This window comes from Opisthocomus hoazin, chromosome 2 (genome assembly GCF_030867145.1).
Source record: "Opisthocomus hoazin isolate bOpiHoa1 chromosome 2, bOpiHoa1.hap1, whole genome shotgun sequence".
Classification (NCBI taxonomy): Eukaryota; Metazoa; Chordata; class Aves; order Opisthocomiformes; family Opisthocomidae; genus Opisthocomus; species Opisthocomus hoazin.
Genome location: NC_134415.1, coordinates 103796427 through 103818643, shown reverse-complemented (window position 1 = coordinate 103818643; position 22217 = coordinate 103796427). Strand labels below are relative to the sequence as shown.

General features: G+C 36.3%; 1 protein-coding gene across 1 annotated transcript in view; it reads right to left on the bottom strand.

Annotated features, from left to right (window-relative positions):
• Positions 1 to 3757: 3757 nt before the first annotated feature.
• The window catches only part of COL21A1 (collagen type XXI alpha 1 chain), a 114908-nt gene continuing 96448 nt past the window's right edge, over positions 3758 to 22217 (bottom strand). The window contains exons 20-30 of the mRNA XM_075414648.1: positions 21223 to 21276; positions 19875 to 19928; positions 19288 to 19359; positions 14660 to 14695; positions 13915 to 13959; positions 11792 to 11824; positions 8060 to 8206; positions 7908 to 7962; positions 7412 to 7612; positions 5838 to 5915; positions 3758 to 5109 (exon numbers count right to left, since the gene is read on the bottom strand). Of these exons, the coding sequence (XP_075270763.1) occupies positions 4922 to 5109; positions 5838 to 5915; positions 7412 to 7612; positions 7908 to 7962; positions 8060 to 8206; positions 11792 to 11824; positions 13915 to 13959; positions 14660 to 14695; positions 19288 to 19359; positions 19875 to 19928; positions 21223 to 21276 (963 nt within the window). The 3' untranslated portion in view covers positions 3758 to 4921. The remainder of the gene's footprint in view (positions 5110 to 5837; positions 5916 to 7411; positions 7613 to 7907; positions 7963 to 8059; positions 8207 to 11791; positions 11825 to 13914; positions 13960 to 14659; positions 14696 to 19287; positions 19360 to 19874; positions 19929 to 21222; positions 21277 to 22217) is intronic.

The window sequence follows — 22217 nt, the reverse complement described above, 5'->3', positions numbered from 1 at the left end:
CTGAAGCTAACAATAACACCTTGGCTCTGAAGCAATAGCAGGACTGTGATAGCTCAGTTCTTACAAGAAGACTCGATTTTATTCTTTTACTTCCTAATTTTTAATTGCAAGACTATGATATCTTTCATTTAAACAAATGGAGAACTGAGAACTATACATTTACATATATGTACACACACGCACCCCATACATACCTATTCACCAAATAAATCTGCACATGTGGAAGCCATCTGTGACACGTGGTCTTTCACTAAATTTTATATATATGTATATACAGATACACCACTCTATGTGTGTTTACTCCAAACTTCCCTAAGAAGATGATGATTCTCAGAGGTGCAAACTGCTGAGCTCCATACACCACTCAGCTTTCATTAAGAAATTCAGTTCCCACAGTAATACTTTGCAGTTCTGCATCTTTACATCCAAGTACACACCTCACTATCTAAGAGGCAATAGCAATCAATAACCATAGTAAAGTGGTAAATTTAAAATCCATTTTACACACAGAGATATTGTGAGTTGAAGCCATATTCCGAAATTCGGGTAGTGAATTATAGTTCCTCTGCTGACACCAACAGGCACCAGTCGAGCCAGGGAGCATATTTTTTAACTCTAGGTCACACAGCAAGATGCTACTAAAAAAAAGTCCAGAAATTCTTTTTCCATCTTACCTTCTGCTTAGAAATTAGCCCAAGATACAGTTTTAAAGACTATCATCAGGAGAGTAAGTAAATGTCAGTTCACAGCATTTCTCATAACTGTTTTCAGACAATATCTGGTAGCTAGATGGTGACATGTTTCACAGTCATTTTCTTCATTCACAGCTTCTGATTGCAGATCAACACCCGCAAAAACCTCTTATAGTTTGCATGAATAGTAAATAAGAGTCTCTCTCCTGTGGATCATTAACAAGATAATACTCCAATTTATATCATTTGTTTAACCTCTTACTTTAGAATTAGTTGGAGATCTGGGAAAAATACTCACATTCTCAGTTGAAGGATCCAATCAAGATACGATCTTGAACACATCCACACTTACTGTATAATCCTACTATATCAAACAAAGTCAGAAAATGAAATAATTGTGAAGTCAGCTAAATTCTGGCTTGGTAAAATCTTGTAAGGAGCAGTTACCTAAACCACAACTTCCTAGGCTATAGTGTATGCATTTCAACGGGATACATGACACTTGCTAATAGTTTCTGGCTATTAATCACATAGGACTAGGTTTTCAAAATGTTTGTCTTCATTTATATTATCTACATTGTTATTACCTTTCAAAGGTTAGCACAGGTTAGATGGTTAGCATTTCCTCTGGAAAATTCCAACTTCTCAAAACCAAATCCTTTTTGTAGAAATGTGACAGGTTCACAGACTTAAATTCAGAGCAAAATACCAAAGATACAACAGTACTGAAGCTCAAAGCATCCAGACAGCTCAGCAGTTAAGGCAATTAAATAGATTCAGCTTCAAATCTCCCCCTTTTGCAGATCAAAGGTTTGAAGTATGTTTTACATTCAGTGAAGCCTCTTAATTATTTAGTTTTCAAAGTCAGTCTTTCGTACTATCTTCTTCTATGCAGTGAAGTAGCTCCAACACAAGATCTTGCTTTAAAGCTGTAACAAAAAGACATGCACTAGCTGAGATAATACTCTCTGAGCAGCACTGCGCAGAAATACCCATGCTAGGCCAGACTGAGCTAAATTAGATACCAGGAGAAGTAAAAGCTTCTGGTTTATCGGCATAGACAAAAAAAATCTAAAAAATTAAGCTACACATTTATAATTAAGGGAACAATAAAGTGAATAAGAAAATAAGATAAATGAGAGGTATTCAAAGAGAAATTCTGGCACAGGTAAAAAGTGGATTGGTTCGAGAATTGATTTTTGGACTGACTACTGTTATCTGTAGTGAACTTGACAGAAAAAGGAGGAGCACGCTAACGAAGACTGGATCAAAAGAAACAAGAATCAGAACACAAGAGGAATTAGAACAGTAAAAAAGCACTGAAAAATGCAATGCTGCAAACTGCAAGATCACACTCTTTAGAACTAATAAGCATAGCTACTTTAAGTTGAGGTCCCCTCCAACCTGAATTACCCTATCCTGTAGGAGCTCATCAGCTACAAAAGCTAGAAGAGGAAATAGATCTGGGTAATCCTGCTTCATCAGAGAAGACTTACATGACTCTTGTATAACTTACCCAAGAATTACAAAAATGAGAAGCTGAACAGAGCTACACACTTTCAGTGAGTATCAACATCACCGAAGTACAACTGAGGTTCTTTACCTAGAATTACAGATATATTTCTAGAACGACTCATTCCCCCTCAGAAAAAGTGAAGCAGAGAACTACAAGGATGAACAGTGAGCGGAAAGCCTTTCAAACACGTGGAAAATAAAAGGTTTGCTTGCCTAACCTAGCAGATGAAAGGCTGTCAGGGACCACTGGTTTTCTTAAAGATGCCAAAAGGAGTAACTCCAGCCAAAGACCACGTTAGCATAAGAATAAAGGTATATAAAACAGCCAGTAATAGACACAGACTGGAAATGACATATAGCTCATCAGTCAGAATCATTCAGAAACAACCCTCCAATAGGACTAAGGGGTGACAAAACCACCACTACTTTTAAAACCGAAGCTTGATATATCTGTGAATTTGATCAAATAAAATCATAAACTGAGCTACCAAAAAATCAGACTGGCTGATAAGTGAAGACTTTTTTCCTGTCAAATGCACTACATGAAAGTTTTTCTTCCTCTTGATAAAACTGAACTGTTTGCATACAGAAGGAAATGTTTTGTCTAAATGAATGCAAAAAAGAAGGGAAATATTCAGAAACTTTCAACTTTTCCACCATGTTTCTGATGTGTAAGAATGTGTTATTTAAAATTATATCAAAAACAAATACTGTGATTTTCTACAATTAAGGAATTCTGGTTTTCTGCTTGTATTCACGGCAGTCAGAGGTCCTTCTGACTTGCTTTTATTGCTGTTCTTGCTTCCTCCCAGGCTCACCAGTCACACCACCATGCATCTTATTGGAAAAGGTGTCTTAAACGTGGATTTAAATTAGCACGCAGCGTGGACAGCTCACAAAGGTTCTACAAACATGCTGGGATCCTGATTCTTTCCCAACCTAGCAATGTGTTTCACTTCCACCTCTCAAAAAATAGTGTGAGATTGCACGCAACAAAATAAGACTTTTCTAGATTCTTTTTTCCACAAATTCAATCAATGCTTGTACACATGAGCAAAGTCCTACAGTGTGTACCGAGGAACACTTGTCCGGGGAGAAAACTTCATGCGCAGCTTCGTTTCTCAGGTCCACGTCAGTGTCTTTCAAGAATCAGCTTGGAGGTTTTTAGACTAGATTTTACGAGGTGCTAACGATTGCACTCCGCTGTAAGCAAGGCTGTGGTTTGGCTAAGCCACTCACTGCAAGCACCCTTCCATGGGCAGCAGCCATTAGGCATGGTGCAGCTCTGTGGGAGCCCAGCGGAAAGGTGCTGCTCCCGGAGATGGTGCTTGTCCAGAGGAAATGGAAGGACACTGGGGAAAACCTGCACAGCTGCAAGGTGGAACTATCCCTCCGTGTATCACAGGCGTCACTCTCTGCTGTGACACAGGACACAGGTGACTCTTGCAATCGCTCATCAAACTACACCAGTTCTTTACAAAATTTTATTTTACCTTGAACGTCAAGCACATTACCAACCTCTGATAGTAGGACAACAGAAAAACAACACATTAGAAAAAGCCATTTATAAAGCATCGGTTAAGTTCAATACAAGACTCTGCCTTAATTTAAGAAACAAATTTTAAATTCTCACGCGAACTGTGCCTTTGCGCTTTATGGAAAAGCAAGGAATACACTTCATTAGCAAAGCATGCAATGAAAATTACCCATAGCTTGCTTAAAATGAAAAAGGAAACAGCATAACGAACATTGCAGCTAGTCAGCCAGCAGTTAGACCTTTCTCCTTGTAAACCTGCTTCCTCAACCTGGCAACCACAGTCCTTGGGGAGAAACAGCAAAGGGTACATAACTTAACACTTAATTACGCAGAACTGTTACACTGGGGCTGTGCAAACATTTTTTTAACGTTCATTTTTGTCAAATCATAGCTACAAGCAGCTATACCAGTTTTTTTGTTCTTTTCTATTTTTTAATGCTATTTTCAGTAAGCTGAATCATCCACAGGGAACCTTTTGACATCTTCTAGCTGATAGTACCATCTCCAGAAAAACCTTGTCCCTTTATGTACCAGTAGTTCTACCCTTGCATTTCACCTTGGTTTTAAGCAGAGAGTTGCATAGCAAAATAGGTGATATTATATCCATAATAAATCCAGACATTTCTCTTAATTTATAAAAATCTGATACATACTCTTGCTCCCAGAACACTTGGAGCTATGACATATGAAATGCACACAAGCCAATGAGACTCACACACATATGAAGTCAAAGCCAGCCACAGTCTTTCAAAATCAAATACTGTATTTGTTGGCTGCATGTGAAAAATTTCACAGTAATTTACGTTTGACCAATATCATTTAAGGCCTAATCCTGCTCCCACTGGCATCTCCAGCAATTTTGCAAAGGACTTCAGTGGTAACAGGAGCATGATAGGAAACTTAAATACTAAATATCAAATATTATAGTTAATTTTATTCCTATTGAAACTGATGATGTCTTTAAAAACACTCGAGATTCAATTGATGCAAGTTATAAAAAAATTATTGGAGTTTCTCTTCTACAGGAACATATAACCTTTGGGATCATTATCGTGTTTATAATGTCAGAGGTACTTATGCTCCTGCTTACGGGATTATTGCTGGTCACCTTCCTGAGACTTGAAAGACCATAAAAGACAAGCACCATGCCTATTCCTCTAAATTACTGTATCACAAATTAATAATTTGGTCCCTTTCTAAACGGATCTCTACCCACAATTACACTAAAACATAGTGATGGGTCACAAATTCCAGGGGGTCCAACCGGTCCTGGCATTCCCGGACTGCCACGATCTCCATCTTTACCGGGTGGCCCACGCTCTCCAGGACGTCCTTCCTTACTCATACCCGGGGGACCTTCAGGACCTTAATGACACACATGCAATAAACAAATGCATTACAGAGGATTTTCCTTAAAATGAAAACAAGAGCAAGTATGGACCCACAAACCCCTGCTCTTTGGTGAGCATGCAGATAAAGAAAACTTCATTTTCTAAAAAAAAAAAACCCCACTTATTGTCACAAACTTCATATAATTTTATATAACCAACATGGCATCTTCTTAATTTTTTTTTAAAAACACTTTAAATAAAAACAGCTTTTTAAAGGAAACATAAAAATTAACTTTAGCACACTGTTGTACTTTATCATATAATCTGGAACCACCATGACATGAATCAGAGTCCTCCCATTTCTATTCGTTTCTCTGGCTTTGGATCAGGCCCCAGTATCTCTTGCAAACACTCAACTTTGCAGTTTGCATGAATACACTGTTGTTAGGAAGAACATTCTCCTTCATTAAGCAATGCCTACAAGTCCTGTGATTGTATCAGGGCTCAGTTTTCAGATAATGATTGACTTCAAGATCCATCCACCAAGAAACAGCAATCTCGGGTACCAATCTCTACAAGACCTGTCTTACATTAAGTAATGTACTAGAGGACAATTTAAAAGGCATGCAATAGACAGGCATTAGCCATAAAACATGTGGTAATTGAGACATGTAAAAACTGTCTAAGATTTTCCAAATGATATCAACATTTTTTCTAAACCACATTTTTCTAAAAATTATTAGCATACACCGCATCCCTCACCTGGAGGTCCTGGGGGGCCTTGGATCCCAGGAACCCCAATTCCTTGATTGCCTTTTGCGCCATTTTTCCCGGGCAGTCCTGTGAATTAGCAAACACATGTATATCTTTGCACACTAAGAATATTTTCATCCAATTAATTAGGAAGTCAGCATTTGTTAATACTTATTGAATAAAAAATGTAATAGTTTAAAAGCAAATAATGGGATGTAAAATAGGCATTTCCTTGGAACGTGCACAGTGTAACTGGGTTCTTACTTATCCTCATTTCTACCGAATTAAGAGCTGATCACCTGTTAAGCAGACAGCCATTATGAGTTGAGGGAATAGATGACAGGCAATTAAGAAATTTGCTGTCATTGCCTTTCAATTGGCAAATTTTTTAAGAAGTTGTATGAAGGAAATGTAAGGTATTCACCACAGTCCCTGTGGAATGCAGAATATGTAGACAATATTTCACAACATACGGCAGAATTAAATCTCAACCAAAGTAATATTGAGAGGGGAAAAACATATGCTTTCTTTCACTTGTACAACCCAACAAATTCAGTTTCTTCACAGAAACATATATCTATTTTTCCAACTCTTATGGAATAACCAGAACTGCTAGTGTCAGCTCCAGAGGAAAACTGCACTTTCTCCTATTAGAGATAAAAATATAAAAGCACTGCAGACAAATCATCATTACATCCAAAATGAATTTGATGTGCTAGTCACAGTTAATAATTCACAAAGAAAGCAAATATTTACCAACCATTTGCCTGCCTACCCTCAGCACAGTATTAGTTAGCTGTATTTTATACAGCTTTCTTGATTATTTTGATGCTATAGGAAACAACTGTTGCTGGGACCAGTTACCAAATCATGGACTTCACCCAGTCTCTTGGTCCAGTTACAGCCTATATATGCATATTTGACTTAAAGTCTGCAAATATATCACAGAAATCAGTTGGAATGCTCAGACAGATGAGTTACCTGAAAGCATAAACCTTAGCTTGCCTAAAAAGAAACCTGAATGTTTAAGAAAAGCATAAAGAAAGGAGTAAAAATCCTTGTGAGATGAAAAGAAAAAAAAAAAGAAAACCACAGGAAATCAGAGGGAGTATAAAGGTTGTTGGATGCCAAACATCAGCCTACAGGGTAGGTGATATGAAATAGCCAGCGAATAAACACTGTACTTTAAAATAGCAGGTACAAAGAAGTATGGAAGAAAAGAAACCAGAAAACATGGAAATACATGGAAATCCACATTTAAGCATATCTGATCTAAAAAAAATAATCTAAATGCAGTTAAAAACATTTACACAAGACTAAGAACTCTCTAAAAAGATCAAAACAAAGTTTGACTAGGGTACAACTGAACACTAGCTATCTTGTTGCCTTCTTGTCTTTTCTCTTCTTCTGGCATGCGTTCTTCATGAGCGGTGAAACATCCATGCAGCACCACGTCCTCAATTGCACTTTGTCATACCAACCCAGCTATCCCCTTACTCCCCCCCTGCACTAATCCCATTCAAAACTGGAGCGGAAAACAAAGTCATAAAGGCCATTAGCACTGTGACGCACGCATGCAGTACCTCTTGTCCCACGAGCCCCAGGACGACCCGGGATGCCTGTCAGCCCTGGGATACCGTCGTTCCCCGGTAAACCAGGAAACCCTCTCGGGCCTTCAGGGCCTCTTGGACCTGGTGGTCCTGGAAGTCCTGGGGAAGCACTTTGGGATTGACAGTGGTTACAGTTCTGTAGCCTTCCACTCTGGAGGATGGCAGACAACTGGGCTGGGAGAATTCAAACAAAAAATTGCTTTGAGTGTCGTAACTATAAAATATAAAAATATTGCCCCCTAGCTACTAATACAAAAACAGTTTCCTCTCTTTAGAGAATATGATACCTTTAGGAAACAAGATGGTAACGTACAGAACCTGTGGTGTGGAAATATATTTCCACACCTGCAGGAAAAGTGATAAATCAGCAATATTGATCTTGCTTTCAACAAAACATCTTTATAATTATCAGGAAACTTCTTTGACATTTCAAACAAGGAAAGAACAGTAAAGAGGCTTTCAAACTTACTTCTCAGTACATCTGAACACACCTGTCGAATAAATTCTTCCGAAAATTCTCGTGCCTGAATTGAACAAAGAATGGTTAAAAAAACAGCGAGCATGCATTGGTTTGGGGTTTTTAAGGTATCCAGAACGACAAGTTTGAGGTCCTATACATACAGGTTTTCCATCTGATCCAGGTGGTCCCGGAGGTCCTCTATCTCCCGGCTGACCTCTGAGACCAGGAGGTCCAACCAAACCCTGGACACCAGATTCTCCTTTTTGCCCATTGATGCCTCGAATGCCTGGATCTCCTTTCTCACCTTTCTGGAATGAAAACAAATGAAAACCCAACCATATCTTCACAGACCATTTAGAAGCTAGGTAGCACCACGCAAACATACTCTGAGAAAATCTTCACTGATGATCTTCAGAAACGAATGTGAGTTGTCACGGAAAACTAACTTGATACTGATGAGATCCATTTCACTAAAACATACTGAAGCTTTCAGATTCTTTAGTAACTGTTTCAGATACAATCATTTACCAAATATAAATAGAAATAAATTACGGGTTTTTTAACTTTAAGGAACCATTTTACTCACTAATTAATATAAACCAAAAGTCTCCCTCATTAACATATGGAAGGAAAGGCTTTATTCACTTTTTCATGAGAATTAGATAATTGGATACAGTACATTAAAATCCTTAGAAGGCTGGAAAAATTAGAAGTGAAATTCTGGCATCACTGAAGTTCTTGGCAAATGTACTATAATAATCAAGACTTTTAGCCTATATCTGTAGTGTATAAGACCAAAGAAAAAAATAGTTTTATTTCAGTTTGGATTTTTTGCTCGTTTTTACTGCCTTCATTTATTTTCCATATGATTGATAACAACTGTAGTCCATTTGCTTCACTGGAAAAGTTTAAAATAACACTGGAAAATATTTTTATATATCTTCATCAAGCAATAGTTCCTCTATGTATGGAACTACCTACTGTAATAGTTCATGTGGAATTCTTTCCCTGTGCTGAAGCCAGCAAAATGTTAGTACAATGTAATTTGGTATGTGCCCAAGATTAAAGTTAGTATACTGTTTACTCCCTGATGAGTTTTTTCCTTCCATTTTCACACAGCTTCTGCATAATATTATCAGTTGCTTCAAAATTCTCTTTCGCTCCTTCCAACTATCTTAGATGGAATTATGGAAACAAGGCAGCAGGATTACTTTATATGACACAAGTTATTGAAGCAACCAATGCAAGTTTAAGAAGAACTCAGGCATACAGTATTCATAGATTTACACTGAATTTTAAATTAGGACTTTATATTATTGTCTATATAGTACTTCTCAAAATTCTTTACACCAGAAAAATTCAAAGCTTCTTGCTTGGTCTGAATTAGTAATAATGCCCAGAGTTCGCCGCATGAATTATTACAGGGTAGCAAGCTTCAAATTCAGTATCAGATTACTCAGGTTTGTGCAGAGAGCTAGCCACTAAAATAAGGCAGTTAGTTTCTCCTCTTAAAAAAAGAGAGAAATGAGACAAAATGTCAAATGTCAGTCAAGTGCCTGAGAGTACTGCTGGAAAGATGGTCCACCAGCACGATGCTATGCATGAATTGAACAGCCCATACCCTCTTTCCACTACAGAAGCCAAACACTAATTCAGAACTGAGTTTTTCCAAGGCCGTAATTGTATTTTATTTTCTTGGTACTGTCAAGTTGAATATTGCAGTCATAGAGAACTGATACTCTTAGTTACACCATGTACATTTGTAGCTGTTCATTTCTATTACATAATTACAAATTTTTTTTGTCATTTAACAGGGTCAGCAAAGCTCAGAGATAAACACACGGAGCATATGTAACTGACTGTGGCTATACTAGAAGCTGTATGTGCTGGAATCTGAAAATCATGCTGTTCTCATAGCTTGAAGTTATTTGTTTAAGTTTTAATTACTTTTACAGCTATGGACTATGTTTACATAAAAGACATCTACTTGCAAGCTGATTTATTTGGATTAAATGTTAAAGGGGCTAGAAAGCACTAAGAACCAGTGAAATATTTGGAAAATGGCATCTATTGTAGAAAAACACTACGGCAAGAAGCCAGTATAAAAACACCAGGACAAAACACTGGAATCTTCAGCACAACTGCCTGCAGAACTTGCCAAAAAGCAAATGAAACTGCTGAGGGAACATTTTCTGCAGTATATCTTGGTCTTGTAATGCTCAGCCACATCCCATGTGTGGCCTTGTTTGTTGACCCTTGCTATTGGCAAAGAAAATTAAAAAAAAAATAATTAAAAGACCTCAGTAAGTGCTGAGAATTACACACTAAAGAAACTTTGTACTGAGGAGTCGGAGTCTAACAAAAGACAAGAAATTTTATAATCATAAAATATAAGCTAATTTTATAGGTCTGATAAATAAAAATAATGACATCATTATATCTTAGTCTATAGTAAGAATATTATTAAAAGGATTTTTCAGAAGAAATTTATTATTACCATGATTTACAATATTTAAAGAGGTTAGTTCAACAGTATGCAAGGAATTTTTTACCAATTTTGACAACAATTTAGCAAATCACCTATAAGCCAAACTGTAATTTTAAGTATTTCATAGAAACACAGCAGCATATAGAGCAATTAAAATGTTTAAATGCATAAAATTATTTAATTATCAGAATCGAGCTTCCAGTGAGCATGTCCAGTTACTGACATGTAGCAATGCTTTAATGAAAAAAGGTTATACAAAGAAATCTCTAAATAAAGCTGAAGGAGAATTATATTAATGGGACAGTGTGTACCCTGATTTGACTAAATATTGGAAAAAATGAAAAATAACTAACAAAGCTAATCTTTTAAATACCAATTTTTAAAACACATGCAACACAAAACTCTGGCCACATATGTATCTACATTAGCCAAACACAAGAAAAAAAAACATGGGACTTCTAAAAATATCCTGGAGAGCAACAAATGCAGTTTCTGAGAGAGCAAGAGCAATCCAAGCAGGCTTCCCCTTTTGCCCCTCAAGTTTCAGGCCGAGTTGAATTATTCCTGTAAAAACTTGGTAGTAGAGAGAAAGAATTCTGCCCTGCATTTTCTGAGTCAGTCTCAAAGGCAGAATCCTCTAAAAAAAAAAATCTTTGTAAAGGAGTGGCTGTATTTCTTTTCATTAGCTTTGAAATAAAGGTACACAAAGAAATCTCACCAGTGAAGGTAAAATCACACAAGACAAATAGTTCAGCTGTAGAAGTCCTTACCACAGACTTACGGAAGCTGAAAGTAGAGTATACCAGCACAGTTCAAAAAGAATTAGGCAAATTTAAGACTGACATTAAATGCAATGGTCTTGATCTCAAGCTTAAATGCCCCTAATTTGTTGACTGCCAAAAAGACCGAAGGTATACAAGAAGAACGATCTTCTTTGTGTACCCTGTGCCTTATTTCTGTATCCTGTCCTGCTATTATTGGCTGCTGCTGAACAATATGGATCGTGTGCTCGAGTATTCTGTATTCTTTTAAGAACTATATTTTTACTTTTCAATTAACTTAGAAAACCTAGATTTTTTTTTGCTTTTAATTATTTGCTTCCTTAACCAGCTCCTTCTCAGTCTTTTTGTTTGTTTCTTTATTTGTTGAATTCTTTTAAAGTATGTACTTGGCTTTAATTATTTTTTTTAATCTTTCATTTCATGAAATATATATTTCACTATGTCTCTTTTTAACTAATACTTCTTTCTCTTCTCTGCTATTTCTTAATTCGGTTTTCTTCCATTTTTTATAGAGATATGAATATGGAAATAAGACTGTAAACACACATTTTACAGATCACATAATTTGCAGAAACAAATGGAATAATTTTGTAATATTATATTTGTCATTACAAAATACTTACCTCTCCTCGTTCTCCACTCAATCCTTCTATTCCCTTTAGGAATTAATATGAAAAAAAACACCAAAAAGTAAGTTAAGCCATATTACTTGGCATCAAAAAATATTTTTGCCCTTTGTTTCAATTTAATCACAAATGTCAGTTTTTAAAGATTCTGTGATTGCTATTTGTACAAAAAATACAAACTGCATATAAGGATGAAAAATTTATATCACGCTGAATTAACACTTTAGCAATACCTTTAATACCATACACCAAAAGGATAAATAAGTTGGGAATATATCCTACATATTATAAATCATATATTTTATTAGTGTACAAGAAGTGCATACAGACAAAACCTTATTCAGTCTACAAAAGACAAAAGAAATAAAATGTTTTGTTCTAGCAAAAGCAAACTCTTGATTTTAGCTGCTTAATACTGTCTTACTAGACAGAAATCAAGTCAGAGCCTTTGAAATACAAACTCACTTTGTAAGCCAGTTTCGCATGTTGGCAAATAGTTTCAGTGTCAGTTCTGCAAAATGGTTCAATGGTGTTATTGATCATCAAGTTCCATGACAAGACGGCAACTCAGCGCAGGCTTTTTCAATTTTCTGATATGCTCTTATGGACAAGAGAATCTGTATCATACCTTTGAGAAGTCCCGAAGGCTTAAACCTTGGAAGGACCTAGTGCTGTCACCAGAAGTATGCGAATGACTGATTTTTTGGTTGCTAACCAAACTAGATAAGCCTGGGAAACAATTTCAGACCAAGCCTGTATTATTTTTTCAGCTTTCTCAAAGAAAAAAAAAAGCAAGCAACAGCAATTTGCATCACTCTATCTGAAAAAATATGTTTTCTTTCACTATCACTTTGTTTTACCTTATGATAAATAATAAATATATTAAAAATTTGTCCATTATTTGCAAAATGAAAAACCAGAAAGTTTAATTTGTAAAATGTAAGAGTAGGACGTTACAATTGTTTAATACCAATGACTACCTGTTTATTTTAAACTATTTATTTTCAAAAATATCTGCTCAGCTTTACTGCCGGACTCCTGTCAACCTACATACCCCTGAGAGTGATAAAACTAGGCTAACATACAATCTAGATCTCCCGCCTATGCTCTACTGGAACCAGCTCATTCTGGCTACACAGGCAGCTGTATCGATGTCGTAATTCTGAAAAAAGCAACTGTGACTTCCTTCCAAGTCTAGTTTTAGATGTGTACCTCTAACAAATACTTCTCTGTTTAGACACGACATAGATTATGTAGTTAACAAGTATTTATAAATATTAACAGTTATTTTCTGTGGTATAACAAGACAGCCAACTATGACACAATCAGAATACACTGGCCCAGAGTTAGAGAGAAACAACTCGATCTCACTGATTTGCAGCTGAAACAGGAAACATCTGTAATTTATGAGCAGAGGAGATGTCAATAATGACTCCCAGTATAGTCTAGGAGGTAATGAACTATACAAAAGTGCAGCATGGTACATGCAAAATCTTAACATCTCAAGCATCACTCTTACAATCTTTACACAAAAGTCACTCTGTGCTGTTATCTGCATTTTATACTATTTATAATTGTTGAATGAAAATTTTCCATAATTAAGGATTTAATAAAATAATCCAGAAGAATCTACTTCTGGTCTGTTTCTCAAAATATAATATCCCAGAATCACCAAAACATGTGGGCTGGAAGGGACCTCCATGGGTTCAACTTCTTTTTCAGAACCAATCCAACTAGAGTAGGCTGCTCAATGCTCTGTCCAGACAGGTTTTGCCACAATCTCTGTGAGCAGCCTGCTCTAGTGTTTGACCACCCTCAAAAAAGAATGTTTTTCCCATATATCAAGTTGGGATTTCCTGCATTCCAACTCATGTCCGTTTCCTCTCGTCCTTCCACTGTGCACAGCCAAGAAAAGCGAGGCTCCATCTTCTCTATATGTGTTGTATTTGTTATTTGTAAAATACTAAGGTTGTTTAAGAGGTAACTTATATACCTATGTAACTGTGTTATACATGAACATATTTCATGTGCTGCAAAGAACTACCCATATTGATGGAAGTAATCTTAAGAAACAAATACGAATCACGGCTCTCGAACTAGGATCACTATTTTAACAGTACCTGTAAGCCTGGATTTCCTTGTCTTCCTTTTTCTCCTTTCAGTCCCTTCACAAAAGAAGCACATTTTCTGAAAATACACATTTATCTGGGAGACATAATTAAACTATCAAAAATAACACAAAGAAGTAAAACTTAAAATCTTATCCTAAAGCAGGCTAAATCAATCTGAAAAATTACTCTTTAAAGAGTTCAGAGCAGAAACTGCGCAGGATACATTTTGCACTCCGAACACAGAGGAGCCAAGTTAGGATCCGAGTAGTGACATGATACTCTTGTCTTTCTTTAGGCATTTCCATGACTTTTAGGTAACATGGAGGAAAATCCCCCTGGTTATGTTATAGCAGGTAGGCAGAGGCCAGGTAGTGCTACTTTGACTATGAGCATTTAGGTGACCCCCCCAGTGCCTGGGGCAGGCAGGGATAGAACCCATCCCAGGACAGTGCTGGGTCATGGCCCATCTCCCTGGGGCAGCAGCACACCCCACATCCTCAGCCCCGCACCATTGCTAGGACCACACAGCTCCACACCAAATGTCAATAGCCTGCTCAGCCCCAGACACACAGCTGAAAATTCATACTGGGCGTACTGGGCAGTTTTCCTTAAAGAAGTGTTAGGGCTTAGTGCTGCTATTCTTCAAGAAAACCTTCTGTGGAGCTTAATCTTAAAAAAAACCTGCTGAATTAACGCCTAAGACTTGTATTAATAATGTTGCCAGATTATTTCATTAGAAACAAAGTTGAATTACCTGGATACCACTTTCACCTTGGTTTCCTTTGTCACCCTGTAAAATATTAGAAGAAAAGTCTCCACTGTAACATGATTCATCTCAAAGACACACGTCACAGACATGCAGTCTGTGTTTTAACACAGTAAATATGAGAAGCATCTAATAGTTTTTATTTATACTGAATGAAAACAAATCACTTTATCCCCATGTACACGAACACTGAGAAAAGTACAGAAAGTTATATTAAGAAGGGAATCTGTCATAGAAAGAACTATCAAAAAGAAAAGTGGATACTCATATACCAAGTTAAAACTAAAAAATACAACACAATGAGGTGGCAAATCCAGGAGAATTTTATCTAGCCAGTGTATGGGAGTGGAGAGGATGTAGGCAGGGAGGGGGTAGTACTTCTGATGGGTTATATTTCACCTGAATGCTAACCACTAAGTATGCTTGCCTTCACACACAGAACAGAGTATAAACAATTTCTGTAACACAATAAATTAATTGAATGCAGAAGTTATACATGAGACATCAAAGACTCTTTTTTAATCAGAAAAAAATTATATTTAAATTTAATCAAAACTGTGTAAGGACTAAGTTCTACTTCTACCCACTCCTTTTGACTTTCATTGAAAAGTTAATAATAAATAAATATTAGTGGGGTGATTGGCAATCTGATGGTGCAAATGGTACTTAAAAGGTAGGTATCTAGATTTATCAAGTTGTCTGAAGTAATTGACACTGGAGAGAAACAGGCAGTTCTTGAAAACTATTTATGCCAATCAACGACAGACGTATGAAATACGTAGTCCCAGAATGTGCCCCTCTCTCCTCATTGACTGAAACGGGAAGTTATGGGAGATGGCTCCTGCCCTAACTCTGACCTCTTAAATCAGTGTGACTCTGTTTAAGTAGAATGGAGTCAAAATGTTGGGCTGAGAACATAGCAACTCATGAAACAAAAGAAATCTGTGGGTGCATGTGCAAAACTGCATTTAAAAAAGAAAATAATTAGGATGGAGTTTTTGGATCTGTTTTGCAAATTTTGTTCTAAGAGCCAAACGTGTGTGTTCCACTGTTTTTTGAAAGTGAGAATGTTTAGTTAAATGCTAAACAGTAGTGAAGAGGAGATTTTGGCCATCGCAAATGTTTTCCTGACTGAAAATCCCAGAATATAAGCGGGTATTTATGCCAGCTGTATTTGGTTGTATTGTTCTTGAATGTAAAATACTTGGTTTGGTTTCAAGTTTTAAAATAAGCTATAGCTGAAAGGAAGGCTTCACTTTTACTGTCAGATGCCCAAACCGCTCTTTTAGTCCTGAAGAATTCAAGAGTCTGTCATACTTATGAATTGTAACTACAGTTAACCAGCAATATATATTCTGACTTGCATCTTTTCTATAAAATGGATAACGACTTTTGCAAAACCTTCTTCAATTTAAAACTTAGAGAGGTTCCATTAATTCTAACAAAATCTCCCTTCTGAAAATCAGTATTACTGTCTTGGCATGTGTACCTTAAATGACCCTTAAATAGTGAAACTGAATATATGGTGATAACAAAACTAACTGAACTATTGTTATGACTCTGACTCCACTCAAGTCACACTTCCACTGGGCTTCAGTACATTTTGAAAGACTTAAGCCAGGAAATCTTTGTCCTTTTGCTCTGCAAATAACTATTTTGAAACTGGTCAGAAGAATAATTTTTCTACACCTTGTCTTGGAAAACGGAACGTAGGTTCCATTGTCTCATTTAGCTGAGACAACCTCACCTAGATTTGGATCATTCTCTAGCCTCCACTGGCCAGGGCTTGCTTCAGTTGTCTAAACATAGGCATTTAAGCAGCTCTAGGCAAGCCAAGGCATCCCCATATGTGTCTACTGACATCCAAAATACTCTAGCATACCTAAGACATCCATACATGGCTGGCACATATGACGCTGGACATAGAGGAAGCCTGTGCCCTTCTGGAGCAGAAGCTGAAGTCGAGTGGACTAGCTCTGCATGGGGTTTTCATAAAACTTTAAACATAACACCATCCTTCTAACTTACTGCTTCTTTATGCTTCAGCCTTTCTTTCCACAGTGAAGTACCTGATTTAACTCTATTTCTGTAATGTCTTTATCTGAAGGGCTTCATCCTTCAAAAGGTGGTCTTCTGCATTGCTGGTAATACTACACAGATCATTTTTTACTAACTGCTTATTTCTATCTATCTGACCCCTTACCTGAGCTTTCTTTGCTTTTACAGGATTTCCTGTTTATTCTGAAATCTGTAATTTGCATATGTAATGAAGAAGCCTTTGCCCTAGTTGAGACTCCAGTATTTCCTAGGAAACATTGCTAGATTTCTAACACAAGTGTCAGATATATTACCTAAACACACTTAATTTATTCTTATATAAATTTTTCCTATATATTCAAATTTGAAGTTACTATTAAATCGGTTCAAATATAAGTTAAAATTGTATTTAACTTGTTAAATTAATTGTACTGATTTAATTAATTTAAAACTAATAATAGTTTTTTTAAATTAAAATTTACATGTAAATATTATATTTGGGCTGATAGCAAATATAGCAACATTTTTAGCCTCAACAACTTGTTGCTTAAATAAATATCTAGTTTGAATAGTTGCAGGTAAAGCTTGTTAGTCATAGTCTAACTAACTAAGAAAACAAGTCTGTCTGTTCCATGACATCAGATCACTTATATTGCTCCAAAGAAATAGTCTAACATCAAAATAAGCTTTACACTTGTATATGCCAATTAAGAAACTCACTGCAAAAAAAAAATTCCTAGTCATGTTTTCCCACAAAAACACAATAAAATAATGACAGTAATGGCAGTACTCATTATCTTGCAAAGCAATGAAACATTTAATTTTCAGGATGCACATATTATTGCTTTAAAAGTGTCCAGAATAAAGAAATCTTAATTAAACTTTAGAAATGTAATGGATACAACTCAGAGCTTCAGTTACAATTAGAATTAATTGATTTACAGCAATGGAACTAATTTGACTTCAATCACTTCGAACCATGAAAGCTGACAGGTGTTCAACCCTGAAATTCTCCTCTAATCACATTATTAAAGATTTTAGCAAATATTTTTCCTCCAGCTGTTTCAAATAAATGTGTAGTGTTTCCTTCACATAAATTTGCCTAATAGCATATGCAAAGTATAAATGTATAAATTCTTGGTCTTTCTCTGTTTCTTGGTTAAGTTACATAGAAGAAAGGTGCCATCCTGGAAAAACATCATCTAGAAAACTCTAACATCTGTTAAGCCCTTCGTAGTTACCCTACATGTCAGCCTGAACAGTACAGATTGCATGAAGAGTAATGACTTTCAATCACTTCTAATTTTCAGGTTTTTAAATCCCATTCTATAGACAAAGAATAGCTGATTTTTCCTCAAGAGACTCAGTTCACACTCCAGTCAGTTCTAGTGAAATAAAAATAAGTCAGTATTTTAAAACTAGAAATATTCTAGTGGCTTTCCAGCTTCCAGTCAAACAAAAAGCTCTGCCATACTGGCCGAGACAGAACTGAGAGCTTTCAACCGCACAGGGGATTTTTAATAGAATGCTGCCATCTTGTACAAGAAAATCTCTAGGAAAGAATTTAATGTAATGTTAATTACAGCTTGAAGTTATGCAAAAAGCTGCCTGCTTGAATTTCAAAACTTGCCAAAGAACAACATTGCCTATAACTTTTTCAGCCTGGGACCCCTTAAAGACATGTGATTGTCAGAAAATCCTACATACCTACACTTCAAAAATAAGGATGACTACCCAGGTAAGTCAAACATCAATACAAAATTTTACAATGCGTTCACAAAACAGCTCTTCAGCAATGAAGAATTTCAGCATAACTACATCTATAGCAGTGTTTGGTAAATGTAAGGCTGCACCAAGAGACGGTGAGATCCTTGAAGGCATGATCTTTATGAGAACTCAGTATACCAGAGGAATAAACATAGGTTCTTGTCTGGATAGAAGAAACAATTTTCTACTTGTACAGTAGAAGTAGGATCCATCTAACCTAAATTTTGCTGTCTAAAATTTCACCATTTAAATTTAGCTAATTGTCTATGCTTCAGCTACAGTCATAGAAAGGCGCAGAGATGTGAATAAACGACTCCTTAAGGAGCTCAGACTCTCTCAGCCAAATATGGCAAGAACGCGGACAGCTTGGTTAGATCAGATAACTCTTCACGGCTAAAGCTGAGCTGAATCTGTCCCAGCTGCCATGGGTTAAATTCTCCACTTCTCATGGGAGCTACACAAAAGACTTTGTACAACAAACTTCATAGATTTTGCACTTGTGATAAGATATAAGACTAAGTAAATATAGAATCAAGGGTCATACCATTATGTACTATAATTCATAATTGAAATTTCATTAATACCTATGCTGCAGAATTTAATGTGAACAGTTTCTCCATTTTGGCCGTTCTCTCCTCCCTATGAAAAAAGCATTGTTTTTCTTAAGAATGGGCCTTCCAGAATATAACAACTATTCTCTAATAATGACTACGCATTTAGAAAAAGGATTTCCTTTAATCACTTTGATCACTTACAAGAAAAGCACTTCCAATAAAAGATGCAATTAATATATAACTGGAAAAAATACTTACCTTTATACCCTGGGTACCAGGAATGCCTGGGTAGCCTGGTTCCCCTGGAGCACCCGGTAATCCTTGTTCTCCCTGAGTAATACAATAGCTCTGTGTCAGTGATGTGCTGTGTGTAAAAACATACATTGCATGTTTTCTCAAGGTCACAGGATATGCTTTGGCTATGATTTTTTGTAATTTTTAATAATTTTATAACTGAGGATGATTCCTATGTCTGGAGAATTTGTGATGCTGAACACAGAGAAGCCACAAAAGGAACTCCTAATTCTTAACCTCAGATTTCTAGTATCTTTTTTAATTGCCTTTTAATACAGTTGATGTTGATTTTTCAAAATTACACAGATAAAACCACTCGAAGTAATGGCAACGTTAGCCGGTTTGAACTTCATGAAAAGCTGACTTTTGTTGTTTAAAATCTAGTATAAAATTAGTAAGAAAGTCATCAAATGGATTCTGATGCAATTTTATTTCAACTACTGCTTTATTTCGAAACAAACTGCCTTGTAATTAATCATGGAAAATCAGTAAATCATGGAAAAGTAAATTAATCCCTTCTTTAACTAGAATACTTCCAGATTCATATTTACCTTGGCTCCTGATGATCCTGGTTTTCCCTGTATTCCAGGCTCACCTTTATCACCCTATATAACAACAGAAGAGCGTGGCTGATACATCAGTATGTTTCATCACATGTGGTATGACTAGCAAACATAAACCGACACCGCTGTGAAACTGGCTCTTAAAAACAGGCACAGCTAGTGACTGAAAGGCTAAAGCCTTGCTCCCTTACAGGAAACCTGAAGTTTCAACTTTCTCTGAGGAAAGGTGAGATACTAAGTACAAAATGTGATCTGCCAGCCCCTGATCACCTGTCTCTTCCTCACCTGCCTCATTTCCCTTGCCCAGTCACACCATGTTTGTGTGTATTGACTTCACATTTCCATCATCTTATTTAATAAAACTCTAAGAAATATTTATTCATGTTTCGTTTTTTATTGTAGCCTATGGAATTAGACATATTCAGCACGAGGATTTTCATTAAAATCTAAGAATTATTCATTACTTCATGATGCTCTTCTGTAAGAATGAGCTTATTAAGAATGATTCTGTAAGAATCAGCTTATATCCTGAATGAGAGAGAAATATACAAACCAAAAGGACTTTTCACAAATGAAAATAAAGCTAATTAATTTTTAGTCATTTCGTAGGTATTCAATTTTCTTGACCATTGTAAACATTGACCACTTTAAAAAATGTTACGTTCGGTATACCATTTTAAAAATTAAATACATACGTACTTTTGGATATAAACTAATGTATGGAACTAAATGTAAATACAAAGTTCGGGAAATGGATTCTATGTTCCTAAATATTCTCTAGGACACACAATTCAATGCTTACTGGCCAAAACTCACCTTGGATTAAATTAAAAGGTTACACTAACAGATCTGGATTTATAGTATGTATTTTAGTTTCTGAGAGCATGGGTCAAATTAATTCTTGCTGTAGCCGCAGTGCAATCAATAAAGTTACATCTGAAATAAATTTGGCTCCTTGGGTGGAAAAAGCAGCACATAACATTATTTAACACAAATAAAATATAAATAAATGTAACACGGGCAGAAAGTTCTAATGTATACTGAGAATAATCTGGCTCCCAGCACTGCAGAACATTTTCCAGGACTGCAAAGCTGAAACAAAGTCTCTTGACCACTTCTGTAACTGTTCCAAACCTCAGGGGATGACAGGCACCATTTACTGAGCTGTATTAAGCTCTCTTGAGACTGAACTATCATGTAAGGTAATATAGGGAAAATCATACAGCTACTCACCAATATTCAATATACCAAAAAATTAGCTGCAAAATCTTGGCCTTTTGTCATCTATAAAGCAGTCATTTATCAAAGTCACAAGCAAATTAACACAAACACTTACCTTAGGCCCAGGAGCTCCAGGTAGACCAAATGAGCCTTCTGGTCCCATTAAACCCTATTTATTTGTGAAAAAGGCAGAGACATTTCTGTAATAAGCTAGAGAAATAATGGTTTCAGCACAGTGTATTAGTATTATTAGTAGAAATACAGCTCTCTTCATTGTGTGATCTTTTTTGCATTCTTTGAAGGCTTTTCCAAAAAACATTATGAAATCAGAATTTTTTCTCCTCAGATCCCTGTTCTGTGCTCATTACTAGCACGTTAATCGGTAGAGAAAAGCAAGCACAAGTTTGGGGAGGGACAGTGGGAAGGGATGAGAATTGCGATTAAGGGATTTCTGGCTCCTTTCACACGGCCACCTCAGTGTGACCCTTTGCTGCAAGTCATGTAACGTGCCGAGAGCCTACCCTCTACCAACTCCACACCAGATCACTTCTAGTTTATGCCCATACCAGTCCTTGGACTACAGAAGTGGTTAAACGTTCATCACAGACGTCCCTCATTCACTTTATCTTTTACAAATTGGAAACACTATGTGCACAGAATTTGGGGTTTTTTTAATCAGATATGTGTCTATATACATACTGATCTGCAAACATATACTAGAGGAGGCAAATCAGAAAATAAGTTTCGTACAATGAAAGGTCAGGCATACATCTGCAGGAAAGGGAGAAATAAAACACAGTCGTCCTGGCTTCCTGTCTTGCACTTTAACTACTAGGCCATATTTAATGTGCTTAATTTAAAAAATTACAGGAAGATGGCTACATGAAATCAGTACGCTGCAAGAAGAAAACTTTAAGATGCAATATAGAAAAAGCTTGACAACATAATCTGAAAACTATAGCACATAAAATTACAAGAGAAAAGTATGTCCTGAATGCAAATAAAGAACAATCCAAGGACATAAAATGTAACGTTACTACCCAATTTTCCAAAGCTGACATTATTTGTGTGGCAGATATATTAATAAATCTCTGATGTTGGCAATGTAAT